The 14,229-nt window shown below is 38.6% G+C and overlaps 2 protein-coding genes across 6 annotated transcripts in view; one reads left to right on the top strand and one right to left on the bottom strand.

Moving 5' to 3' along the window:
- Positions 1–2,920, top strand: part of LOC142094735 (trafficking kinesin-binding protein 1-like) — a 49,100-nt gene extending 46,180 nt beyond the window's left edge. For 2 of the 5 annotated variants that reach the window (XR_012677703.1, XM_075177166.1), the window contains one exon: positions 1,797–1,885. Coding sequence is in view for 3 of the 5 variants with exons in the window: in XM_075177164.1 (XP_075033265.1) it covers positions 1,797–2,265 (469 nt within the window). In the remaining 2 variants the exon portion in view is untranslated. Of the gene's footprint in view, positions 1–1,796 lie in introns of all 5 variants that reach the window. The other 3 variants (XM_075177164.1, XM_075177165.1, XM_075177167.1) reach the window with 2 other exon arrangements.
- Positions 2,921–6,352: 3,432 nt separating this feature from the next.
- Positions 6,353–10,175, bottom strand: GAST (gastrin). Its single transcript, XM_075215365.1, has 3 exons — positions 10,012–10,175; positions 7,802–8,011; positions 6,353–6,551 (listed from the first exon to the last, which is right to left on the bottom strand). Exons 1-3 carry the CDS (start codon positions 10,148–10,150, stop codon positions 6,445–6,447), a joined length of 456 nt encoding a protein of 151 aa, XP_075071466.1. The 5' UTR covers positions 10,151–10,175; the 3' UTR covers positions 6,353–6,444.
- Positions 10,176–14,229: the final 4,054 nt, after the last annotated feature.

Here is a 14,229-nt window from a genome sequence, read left to right as displayed (position 1 = left end):
CAGTGAGGGCTACCGTTGTGTGCCTCATAACTCAGTATTTTCAGTTCTTAGTGAATTGAACGGCAGCATTCTCATGAATGATGGTTGATCCCACACCGTATCTACCTCAGCCGTGTGTGGATAACTGACTTTAAATCTAAAGTTAGCAGAACATTTTCATGGAGTTGTCCTGAACAAGGTTACTGCAAAGCTTGTATTACAAATTTTCAGGGTTTAAATAATTGCACCAGATTTACCACATGTGACTGTTGTGAACCTAAAAGGTCTGGAGCCATTTCTTTACTCTAAGGGCTAACTATTATTAACCCCTTAAAACCTGTCTTTACAGAAATTTTTGATATCTTTGCTAATCGCATCTTTTGTACTCATCAATATGAAGGACACCCAAACATTAATGTGGTGTCCATCACAGTCTGTATAATAAATAAATAATCATTCTAGTTTTACGCACTGTGCATTGGACATAGTTACCAGCACAGCAAGTACAATGAAGCTTGTTATATCAAGTGTCTCCGCCCTTAGTAATTAAGATGTCTCTGGAGTTGTGTTTGGGGTCTTGAGAAAGGTGTGTGTTCCGTCCCCCTGAAAAATATACATTTTTTTAATTTATTGAATAAATCTCCTACAATGTCATCAGAGCATGTTGTCTTTTTCATAGTCATCAAGGCCCAAGAAAGACATTTAATTACTTCTATACTAAACACTGTAAATGGTAGGGTCTAGACCTCTATGGGTCTATTAATCAGTCACAGGTCTCTCTGAGGTAATAGAGAAAAGCCTTTTCTGTTTTAATCAGGGCTCTAACTATTAATCACCGCTTTTGGTGTCTTGCATGTTCTAACCCTTGGACCTTTTCTCGTTAACAGCTTGATGTCCTCTAGGAGGAACAGTAAAGCCTTGGCATTTTCACTGGTCCCAGGCTACTTACCCTATCAGTATTATCCATCAGAAATAGATCACCGTGCTGTAGCCTTTTTATGTGTGCAATATTCACACATTGTGGTCACTCAATCGTCTGCACTGTGATGTAGAATGAGTGGGTGGAATTTGTTTACAATCATTTTAAAAGTGCTCTATGTTAGATGCATAAATCAGACAAAACAAAAATATGTATAATTATTTATCATCTTTTACGAAATAAAACCTATTTATTGAAATGAGAGGTAGAGCCAGAGACCAGTGAAATAATGGCAAGTGCTTGTTGTAGTGTGATAGTGTCGCAGTGTGTTGTCACACAAGTATCCACCAATTTAGCTGCTTATATTTTAAATCTATTCAAGGTATTGGTATTTTATTAATATCAGGAACACATAGGGCTAGATTTACTAATCTGCGGGTTTTGAAAAAGTGAAGATGTTGCCTATAGCAACCAATCAGATTCTAGTTATTTATTTAGTACATTCTTCAAAGTGACAGCTAGAAACTGGTTGCTATAGGCAACATCTCCACTTTTTCAAAACCCGCCGTTTAGTAAATCTATCCCATAATGTACAATATGTTGTCTTGATGTAAAAGCAAAAAAAAAAAAACTAAAATATTTTTAAAATCTTTAGGATAGTAGTAGTTGATCAAACTAACAATGCTTGTAATTTAAGTGATGTAGAGTTTCCGGAGTTAAATAATAAGTATTTTTCTACTGCGAAAGTGGTGGCCAATTTCAGGTAATGTAGCAGAGTAGAAATATCTTAAGTAGGGGGTCTTCTTTGGTTGATCCATGTAGTTGATGAGTGTTATACTTGACCTATTTTCTTGTTGTATTTTTAATATATTTGCGCCTCTCTCTTTTTCTCCCTTAGTCTTCGTAATAAAGTTCTTCCCTCGTGTGGAAGCTTTGAGAGCCTGAGTTCTCTAGAACTTAACAGGGATACACCAGTGACCTCTGTCCCAGAAAGCGATGACCACCCTAACTCTGGACGTAACACTCCATTGCGACTAGTTACCATTTTAAAGGAACATGGTATATCTGCTACCTCTGACCACAGCAGCAAAGCCTCAACTGAAGTTGAAGCTAGACTGCCTGCTCCCATTGCACATCGTCCTATCTTTCACTTGGGTTGGATCAAGACTTTAAGAAGTTTTGGTTTTGAAAGAACCATAGTGGATGGAGCGTTGGAGAAAAAGCCCTCAGACTCTGCTCCTGCGCAGAAAAGCATCTTCAGCATTAACCTGGTGGAAAAGTTACGAAGACTTGGCTTGAATCGGGTGGCAGAAAGGGGCATTGTCTCTTTGCAAAGGACAACAGAGGACAAAAACCCTCCAGTCTAACTTTACACCACTGAACTCGCCAGTGAGGCAGCAAAACAAACAAACAAAACTTGCTTAACACAATTTTGCACTGATTTCATTTTCCAAGGTATCTATGGGGATATAATATATCCTGGTATAGGAGGCCCACACAGCCTTGTTGATCCCTTGTTAGCATGTATGTACTGCTCGTAGGAAATGTATGGTGTAAGCGTTTAAGATTTCATTAACAGTCATTTGATGATTGAACAATTGAATCACATCACTCCTTATGTGTTATAAAACAGATTTGTCTTTGTCCAAAACAAAGTACTAGAACAATAGGATTGGTTTAACAGCCTATCTGGTATTGTATTATTATAATACAGCTTGGAATTTTAGAATTCTGTATTGAAAGAAAATAGTGACCTTGAAGATGTTTTTTCATTCTGCATAATACCCAACTACTTCTATCTATGCAGTAGAGGTCACTGCCTCATATGTGACATTTTACAGTATGCGCCATTCATTTAAATGTATGGTTTTAATCAGGAACCCTAAAAGACTTTGGGGTAAATGACCATATTCAAATTTTAATATTTTAATGTTCTGTCTTTTTTTTTTTTTTTTTACCACAGCGTGTATATTTGAACTGAATGAATGATAATTGGTTCTTTTAAATAGACGTACAAACTTTCTACATAGGGGTAATCTTCATGTAATGGTTAATGACCAATATCTTTTTTTCATGTCCTCCATTCTTGCTTATATCCTGGTTCCACAGGATAGAAATGGTATTTTCTTGTATTCATAAATTATTAATGGGAAAAATTGCTAGCAATTGAACTTCCAAAGACTCCCTTCATCTCTGCTCACTCCCACTATCCTAACAATAGGTGAGCTTAGGTAGTATACACGTTAGAAGGTAGGATTTGTTTTTTTTGGGGGGGAGGGGGAAGGGGAAGGGGGTTTGTGTTTTTGTTTGTTTTTTATCCCTATGCTGCTGGTTGGGGTTTGCAGGTTTCTCAAACTCTTGATATAGTGGCATTAGTAATGTAAATTAAACCCAGAAATCTTCATGTACATACCGCAACTTATTTAAGACATTATCAAGTGTTCAATTCAAACTGCAAAAAAATAATAATAATAATTTGCACAAAAAACTATTAATCCCAAATTGCAGACTGCTTTGCATGGATGAGCTATTATGATAGGGCTCCCATTATTATGGAACAGAAACCAATGTCACCCATATGACTTTACATGTGATTACTTTATAAAAAGCCATCCCATGTTTCCCTCGGGGAACCACATACTGTAAAACAGATATGAAAGCCTAATATCTTTCATCTGTTAATCTAAATCTGGCAACACATGTGCCAATATTGGGGTGTTTGTGCCTCAGAATAAAAAGCATGATCCATGCAAAACTGATGGATCATTTTAGGGCACATTCCAAACTCCGTTGCCAGATGACTGTTCCCATACGTGCGTCAATCTGCTTTCTGCAATCCGATCACCTCATCCGGACATTCAGACCAAGCACCGAACAGCAGAGTCTAATTTGGCCACAAACTGGAAACTGACCCAGTAGATTGGTCCATGAAGAGTCTGACCGCTAAAAAGGAAGACTTGAGTATTAGAATAAAGAATTCTGTCACACGGAATCCCTATGCAGAAGTTGTAGCTAAATAAACTTGAAATGAGGTTGTGTGGGGTGATGTTTGTTTCTCTACACACAAACTTTCTGCCTATTGTATCTACTTGCACTTTTAATGAAGCCACGCAAAGCAACTAATGTTAGACCACAAGAGCGCTTTCTTGCAATTATATCATGTATGTTATCTTTTGTACACAGTTGATCCAATATGAAAGGTATTTTTTCAAATCTCAACTTGTATTTTAGATTTTTTATGTCTTTGGATGGAAAAAAGTATCATCCATTTTTGCCTTTGAAAGTGATATTTGTTATATCCACCCTTTCTACATCATGAGTCTTTAGGGAAATGGGGTTCTCAGTACGGGGTGGTGTTGAACTGTACATGCCGCTATTTACATTTCATGTCTATGAAATATACTGCACTGATTCTGTGTCTTAAATAAATGTAAGATGTAACAGTTGTTGAAAATAATCTGCAGTAACATATTGCTAGTAAAGGGACATTTTTATTTCCATCAGCTAGGTGGTATGAACGTCTGGAAAAATATGGAAGCAGGCATGAACGGCTTTTAACTGAAACATAAAAAATTTAAAGTAAAAAAGAAAAAAAAAAAACACTTTATACACGTCATTCTACTCTATTGAATCCATATCTAACGTTTACATTTTGATATAGCAAATGTAGTGTTTCAGAAATTACGAGTATAATCTGATGTTAAATCATAGTACTTTATATTATTAGCACATTTATATTACACACAGGAATGTGATTACATTTTCCAACACATGATATCATGGCAAGAACGGTTTCTAAAGAGTTTATGGAGTTTGTGAGGCCATATATCCACTTCCACATACGGTGGATATAAAGTCTACCCACCCTTATTGAAATTGCAGGTGTCAGTGCTGTGCAGCCTGAAAGCTGATAAATCCCGCCAGACTTTTTTCCATCATTAATGTGACTTTGCAACCAACCAAATTCAAGGGAAAAACAAATACATAAACACCCTTTCGTAATGTGTGTGGGCTGTGCTCCGTTATCCAATCAAATTCAAAATCATGTTCTAGCGTACATCTGTCAGCAATGAAAGTTGATTGTGATTAACCACAAATAAATATCAGCTGTTCTTGTAGGGTTTTCCTGCAGTTTTCTTGTTTACATCCTGTTGGGATGTCCAAGGCCCTCAAGGAGCTTTCAAAACATCTTTGGGATCTCATTGTTGAAAAATACCAATCAGGAGAAGGGCATAAAAGAATTTTAAAAGGCGGTGGTGGGGTTATGCCCTTTGTAAAAACAAAATTATTCAATATATACAACTCCAAATAAACACTTACGTGCATTTTTACTGGTGCCACACATTTTATGCCTGTACTTTGTCCGCAAATGTGTCCTACTCTATGTGAGTCTCAAGGGTAAAGTTGCCTATAGAAACCAATCAGAATCTAGCTGTCATTTTGTACTATGTACTAAATAAATGATAACTATAATGTAATTGGTTGCTATAGGCAACATCTCCACTTTTCAATGCTGCCGGAAACTCGCAGCTTGATAAATTTAACCCTCAGCGTTCAATTTGCTGTGTGTTCTAATTGGGATGTCGGGAACGGAATGAAATTCGTCCTGGCATCCTCTCTGGATCACCTGGCTTTTATTGATGACTTAGATTATTTGCTATCTCTGTTCTCAGAAGAATACAGATACATTTTCCATCTATAAATTGGGTGAAGTTTTTTAAGACAACTATGCAATTGTTTAGAAATGGCAGGCATTCAGGAAATGATTCATTATGTAATATTTGTGTGGCACAGGTCCCCAATTTCATATTCATGGTATGTTTTGGTACAATGTGTTTTTAATCTGTCAATAACAGAAAAGTAATAAAAAAGAAGTATACGATTAAAATCTGAACTATGGATGGCAAAGCTGAATTGAACAGAAATTGTGTGGAAGAAGGAAAAAAGAAAAAAAAAAGCAGAACCCTGACCTACGCATTATAAAGGATAATGAATGTGGCCTGTTTTTTCAGTTGTGTGTGATTGCAAAAATGACACCATAAGGCTCAATATAGCTTACACAAGCTGATGCCGTTACAAATTGGCACTATAATGCCACAATACATGTAGAGACATGTAGGTAGACTGTGTGTGTTTATATATAGTTGTGTGTGTGTGCGTATATGTGTGTATTTATATGTGTGTGTGTGTGTGTGTGTATATATATATATATATATATATATATATATATATATATATATATATATGTGTGAATAGGTTATAGCATAAATATTGTGACACTAACTTACAAAATCATGACAGCAGTGACATTAATTAGTATCTTCTACCAGAAAAAATAAATATTATGTATTATAGAAAATATCTATTCATTTTTAGATATAGATATTTTTAGTACTTGATAACCTTTTTTTCTACCCATTAACATTCTAATTCTCAACAGAAACCAAAACCAACTTTATTTCTCAGACCAATAATTTAATAGTATTATTGTTCCCCCATAGGGGCATTCACAGCTGTAAAAGGGAAAGGATTGGTGATATACAGGTTTAAGAATCTGCCACCTGATCTTCAGAACTCCTGCGCCCAAAATCCATCCAGCCGGCATAATCCCGGTCATGCATGGGGTGGAGGTGACCTTCAACGTTGGGCATATCTGTGGTGTAAAAACAGTAGACAACGAACATTTAAACATTGTGTGGACGACATTCTAGCTCTGTGTAAAGAATGAAGAGTGTACTGAGAATAGTGTCGTCTGTGCGGCAATCCTCCCAAGTCTTATTTTCCACTGCTCAGCTGCAGGAACCAGGACCCTGATTCATTAACTTAAGAAACTTCTTATTTAAGTCTCCTGGACAAAACCATGTTACGATGCAAGGGGTGCAAATTAGTATTCTGTTTTGCACATAAGTTAACTACTGACTGTTTTTTCATGTAGCACACAAATACTTGATAGCTTATTTGTACACTGAAATATAAAGTTGATATTTGTGTGCTACATGAAAAAACAGTCAGTATTTAACTTATGTGCAAAACAGAATACTAATTTGCACCCCTTGCATCGTAACATGGTTTTGTCCAGGAGACTTAAATAAGAAGTGTCTTAAGTTAAGATCCTTAATGAATCAGACCCCAGATCTCCTAAACAATGGATCAATTTATAAAGGGCAGCTGTGTAAATTATACTAAAGATATATGTGCCACATTCAAAGCAAATGCGAATAGTTATATGAAAGACAGATTCCAGGGAAAAGAAGGAAAAATCATTCTGTTTCCTGAACTAATAATAATCCTGAGACTGTAGCCTATCCCTTCCCTAGGTACCAGGGAAGACCTACCTAATTTCTGTCACTCTGGCGTCACTGGTTGCTATAAAATCAATAGTCTGCATACCAGTTCAGTCACCAAAATGTATGCCTTCACTGTCTGTACAGTAGACAACAGTTGACAGCTTAAAATAATATAAATTGTCAAGGAGCAGTTGTAATTTATTATTTGTGCGCAAATATGGGTTTTTGGAGAGCTGGGTGGTTAATTTATTAAATTGTTGACATGCAAAAAATGAAAATATTAGGAACACTAGGAAAAGTGCATTGGGAGCTTCCATATTGTATGCCATAATAGAGAATGATATGGAGCATTAGATTTGTGGAGGATATGGGGTAAGAAACGGTTGCAGATATAGTGAACCTATTGCTTACATAGGGGTGACAGCCGTTTGTTAGTGAATAGATCGGCTGAATTTTAATGAATATTTGTACAGTTTACAAAATGGCTTCCATTGTGTGTGAGTGACTGGTCTATACAGTGCTGTGCAATATGGTGGTGCTATAGATTTAAATGATAATACAGAGGGGTGAATAGTTGTACATTCATAGGCAATGCCATTTTGTTGTAGCACCTTACCTGCAAGCATCTGAGGGAGAAGCTGTGACATGAGTTGCTTCTGTTCATGAGTCAGGGATGCCAGGAGGTCCCTCCTGCTAACTTCAGAAGGGGAGGATCTCTTCCTCTGGGGTCCATATATTGCTGACTCCATCTCTGTCATTGGTCTGCACAGGCTAGCCGTGGCAAGTATTGCTAGCAGCACACTGACGCAAACCTTCCTATCCATCTCTGCAATACAAGAGTATAAAAATGTAGCATTTGACTGAAGTAAATAGTCCACCTAGGCACTAGTGCCTAGTTTTTTTCCCCAGTTCTGTCATTTTAAAATAGCTCTATTATTCTCATAACTTATTGTTGTTTCTAACTTTTAAATAACATTGGCAGTGAGGTCCATTTCTGAAGGCCAGGCCAGTAAAACATTTTTTAAGAGTACCCATCACATCTGCTAGGATATTTCCATGGATCCATTAACCTTTTGCAAAAAATAAAATAAAAAGCAATCTCTTTCATTTTCTGTCTCAGAACACGGATGAGTGATTTTACATATTCTAACAGTGGATAATATAATCTAAGATACAGACAAATTGAACTTCAGATTATATTTGTGTATCCCACTAGGCAACAACAACCCTCTCCTGCTGGAAGCATGTACCATTGCTTGATGTACTGTCCTACATCGCTGCCAACAGGAGGTGAACCCCTGTAGAAAAGAACAAGACCTATTCTGACCCTATACAGATGTAGAACATCACCAGATAAAATAATTTTCAAAAATGTTGCTGAAACTTGAAACTCTAGCAAAAGTGAAAAAGGAAATGTAGAACACCAAATTTATGTATGCAATACCTGTATTCAAAAACTCCCATTTGGGTAGGTGTGTGTAGATTATATATATATATATATATATATATATATATATATATATATATATATATATATATATATATATATATATATATATATATATATATACATATATACACAAATAGATTTTTTTTTCAAACTGAATTTGATGATGTGCCTTCAGAGAAACTGATGAGCAAATGAAAGCCAGTTGGTCTGTTTAAACTCGCCACTAATGTGTGTTTAAACAAATTCGCCAGGTTACATTTTTGTGTAAATACATTGCATATACCTGCATCATAGAAGAGGAGTAACAGATTTTGTCGCTAGGTTTTTTTCACTACTTTTTTGATGTATGAAAAGTGTATGATATAGAAAAATAAGTAGTAGCACTTAGTACTTGTACATAAATAACTTTACCTGGTGGAACGAATCATTATTTTATTATGCAGTATAGATGTATATAGTGATACAAAGTGATGGAAATATGTCAGACGGACATTTAATTTACACAAATTAAATAGTGACTTCCTCCCCTAAAGTTGTATGATTGAACTTTTGTTTTATGGGAGTCAGGATTACCAAAACTTGTAATTATATCTTAAAATGTAGTGACCACATTTTTACCAACACATGGGGAGGTATACAAACTTTTCTCCAAAAATGAAAGTAGTAAAAATCATCTAATGGGAAGGAGTATTAGAAAACATTAAGCGAAGGGCAGATATTAGACCCAGGAAGATGATACTGACCTTTCTTTACTTTACGTCTCTTCTCTTTATATTAATAGAATATATAACAAGAAATCAGAGTTCAAAGGAAAAGAGTTTTTCTAGGGATAAATGGGGGGATTCAATTCAATGTTGGGGCTGAAATCTCTCTTCATTTTTCCTTGCACCCTATAGCTGTGGGGGAGATTCCTTACCGTAATGTGCACAGCAGGACATTGCGGTAATGTCCAGCACCACATCACGTACAATTGAATCTCCCCCAAAAATTGGCCAGATGGTCTTGGATAGAAGAAAGCTACAGGTTATCATAGGACAATGTTACTTTACTGAAAGTGTAACAGACACATGGAATCCCATTTCAGCAGAAGCAGTTACTAGCCGTACAATAATTGCTAATCCAGCTATTGAATTACAAGTCACAGATTGCCCACATCTACAATAATGCAAGAGACAGGAAAAGCCTTGCAGACATACAGGAAAATATGTCCATGTAATATACTTTTAAAAAAAGAAAATATCTCAGAACAAAAAACACATATTTCCTCCAAAAGTCCATAAAATGCTAGAAAAATATTGAATATATAGTAGTAGTGTATAACATCTGTATTTTCATAGAAGCTCATCATCGCCCCCTAAAGTTCAAGTATGCCTCACCTGTGGTGTTTCTGAGCCTGGACGGTTGTGCAGGAGATGTCTCTTGCTTTCTGCAGTTTCTGCGCTCCTTTTTATTGTGGTCACTGCAGGATGTCTCCTCCCAATTATAGCTATCACTCTCCTGTGCCCTTCTCCTCATGATGTCAGTGCACCCCCTGCCCTGAGAGACATGAAGATTAACTATTTGTCAAGAGGATCACATAACATAATAGAAGATGTACAAATATAGCTGAACAAATCAATTTGATTACTTGACACTTGGATACCAAACCTGTTCACATTTGTGGAAAATTTCAGACTCATTTTCTGTCATGTAATGAGGTTTTCAAGACAAAGTTCCAATAGCTCATCTATGTGGTTAAAGCTCAGAACAGCTTTAATATAGCAATTTATTTCATTTTTGCTTAAACAAATACAAAATAAAATGTGTGTGTGGGGGGGAAAGGTGGTAGCAATCATCCTGTCTGTCAGCAAGGACAGGGGTTTAACCATTAGATTTTCCAGTAAAGATACTTTAAAGAGGAGGCCTAAAAAATAGCACCTATGCTAGCCCCCTGATGTTGAAAATCAAGCACCTAGCTATGCTATCTCCATTTATAAACATTTGTGATACAAAATGGGTTGTTCTGAAGAGCTCAGTGACTTCAAGCATGGTGCTGTAATACCGTGGCTCTGCTGATTCCATAGTTGAAGAGTTCTAAACTTCCACTGTCATTAATGTTAGCACAAAAACTGTGCGGCAGCAGCTTAATGAAATGAGTTTCCATGCCCGAGCAGCTGCATGCAAGCCTCACATCACCAAAACAAATGCCAAACGTCGGATGGAGTGGTGTAAAGCACACAGGCAATGGACTGTGGAGCAGTAGAAAAGTGTTCTGTGGGGTGACGAATCATGCTTCTCTGTTTGGCAGTCAGATGGGCGAGTCTGGGTTTATCGGATGCCGGGAGAACGTTACCTGCCTGACTGCACTATGCCAACTGTGAAATTCGGTGGAGGAGGGATAATGGTATGGGGCTGTTTTTCAGGGTTTGGGCTAGGCCCCTTATCTCCAGTGAAGGGTAGTCTTAATGCTTCAGCATACCAAGTCATTTTGGACAATACCATGCTTCCAACTTTGTGGCAACAGTTTGGGGAAGGCTTTTCTATTCCAACATGACAGTGCCCCAGTGCACAAAGCAAGGACTCCAAAGACATGGTGGGATGAGTTTGCTTTGGAAGAACTTGACTGGCCCACACAGAGCCCTGACCTCAACTCCATTGAACACCTTTGGGATGAACTGGAACGGAGATTGCGAGCCAGGTCTTCTCGTCCAACATCCGTATCTGCTCTACAGAATGAATGGGCACAAATTCCCACAAAAACACTCCAACATCTTGAGGAAACCCTTCCAAGAAGAATGGAAGCTGTTATCGCTGCAAAAGGGTGACCAACACCATATTAAAGTATATGTATTTGAATACAATGTCATTACAGTCCCTGTTGTTGTCATGGTCAAGCATCCGAAAACTTTTGTCCATATAGTGTATGTGTGACAGGACATTTGGCATGCATGAAAATGTATGGTCCCATATAAAATGTGCCTGGGTGCTTCCTATTAAAATGATAAGGCAAGGTCCAATATCCACCACACAAGTGAAGATGGAAATAGCATATTTTTGGGGAGAAAAATATTGCTTACCCAGCTGGAAAACGGAACAGCCCCCCTAAATGCACCTTCTACACCCCTGTTTTCATTTAAATGATTATTCTTATTATGTTTTTTCTTTGATAGCCCGAGGTGCTTCCTATCACCCATGTACAAAAGTGTATGGTTTTCAGGCCGTCTCAAAAAAGGAGAAAGGCTCCATTATCCCCAATACCATGGACTAAGGGCGATTATCTCGGCCCATAAAATGGCGGCATTCAATATATGTAGGTGATGGGTGCACATTATTATAAGCTCTTTTGTATTGCCACTACAGGGTAGTAGTATAATGTAGTAGTAGTATAATGATCACAGACCATCAGCATCTTAAATCAGCACCTTATTTTGTAAAATTTTATTTTGTTGAAATGGAACCATTCATCACAGTTTTTCCCTCTTTCATCACACTGCTCCCCTCTCTGATCACACTGCTCCCCCTCCTTCACCACACTGCTCCCACTCCTTCACCACACTGCACCCCCTCCTTCACAACACTGCTCCCTCTCTTTCAGCACCACACTGCGCCCCCTCCTTCACCACACTGTGCCCCCTTCTTCATCACCATACTGCACCCCCTTCTTCTTCACCACACTACGCCCCCTTCTTCATCACCACACTGCGGCCCCTTCTTCATCACACTGTGCCCCCTTCTTAAATCACCACACTGCGCCCCCTTCTTCATCACCACACTGCAGACCCTTCTTCATCACCACACTGTGGCCCCTTCTCATCACCACACTGCGGCCCCTTCTTCATCACCAACACTGCGCCCCCTTCTTCATCCCCACACTGTGCCCCCTTCTTCATCACCACACTGCACCCCCTTCTTCATCACCACACTGCGGACCCTTCTTCATCACCACACTGTGGCCCCTTCATCACCACACTGTGCCCCCTTCTCATCACCACGCTGCGGCCCCTTCTTCATCACCAACACTCTGCCCCCTTCTCATCACCACACTGTGCTCCCTTCTTCATCACCACACAGCGCCCCCTTCTTCATTCCCTTCTCCTCTTGCCTTCCTATGGTCTTCTTTTCTTCTGTCTTCTTCTTTTGACAGTGGCTCCTCTCTGCGTGGCTCCTGATTGACAGCGTCGGGACATGATGACGTCATGCCAGAGAGTCAATGAGAAAAATAGGAAGAAGGGAGCAGGGTGCTGGAAAGTAATGACAGGTTGACATGTGCCCTGCTGCCCCTTCCCTGAATCCACCACTGTCCTGGGTCATAATGCTCCATGACTCCCTTCTCCACAAGGCTGTTGGAGTTCTTTTTCCTATGGCCTTAATTTACAGCTCTCGACTTCATATTTTAGTAGGCATTGCACAAGCTGTGAAAAATGACCTCTTTATTATGTTTTGCTTGTTTTGCTATTTTTTCTATAAATAATGTATTGTCCCAACAAGAGGGACAGTTGGGACATATTTCACACTTTACTTTACTTTCCAAATGGTTCCCTGGAATAGATTTAATCATGTCCTATTCATTAATGAGCTTGTGGCTAGCCCTTGGTTTCCACAAGTTGGGCTTAACTCTTTCCAGTTCCCTTGCTAACTTGACAACATGCAGGCAAAACCAGGGAGTAGCCCAGTTGTAAGAGAAGCTGTCCCACTTGTGCAAGCCAAGGTTTTTTTTTCCAAAGGTGGCCAGAAGGGAGAAGCTTAGTCTATAGACCCCAATTTGAACTTGCAGTTCAAAATCTTCATTTTGTCGTTCCAGGTTAGAGTTTGCAAAAAGAAAAAATTGCACTCCTTCACCCTTCTCCCGATTACCCAATTTGACAGTGAACAAAATGCATTTGGATTTCAACACAAAGTACCAGGCCCCCTGTGGTCTCTTCCTGCTCATCTTGCACATCCCAGTAACACTGAGGAAGGTCCTGCAGGGATTGCAGCTGCATTTGCAGCTTTCTGAAGTTCCTCCTCTTCTCACATGTCCACCAGTCATAAACACTGTCAAAATAGCAATTATCAATTTCCACACAAAATATCCTATTCCACCGTAAAATTCTATTTGTGTGACATTTTGCTGCAATTTCACGCATCTCCACCCAAAAGTAGAACTTTAGAATGATTATAGCAGCCAATGCCCCCAATGGTCTGTCTGGTGTAATCTGTGCATCCACGTTTGACTGGTATGACTGCAAGGAAGGAGAGGAATGCAATAATTAAAGACTAGGCTGGTGGCTGCAGTGTGTGGCTTCACCCCTCAGAACCTTCATATGTGTCTTGTTCATCTGGATGTTCTATATAAACTAAAGCTGTGATCATCTCTTTCTATATACTAAGAAGCCAATAAACGAGGCCGTCTCTAGTAACCTCCACATAATCAGCACAAACATAGTGGTTCTGATGGAAAACCTGCCAGCCAGAACTCTGCCTAGTGCGTTCCCTGTCAAAATGCCTCTATGGAAGTTCTGTTGGCTAAGTCTGCTGGGCACAATTTTGATTTGGGTTTGTAATCTCTATGTATATATCACACAAAAAAAACGTTTTGTTACTAAAATCATGTTCATTATTGTTTGCCTTTAAAT

Source organism: Mixophyes fleayi, chromosome 6 (genome assembly GCF_038048845.1).
Source record: "Mixophyes fleayi isolate aMixFle1 chromosome 6, aMixFle1.hap1, whole genome shotgun sequence".
Lineage (NCBI taxonomy): Eukaryota > Metazoa > Chordata > Amphibia > Anura > Limnodynastidae > Mixophyes > Mixophyes fleayi.
This window is presented reverse-complemented; position numbering and strand designations above follow the sequence as displayed.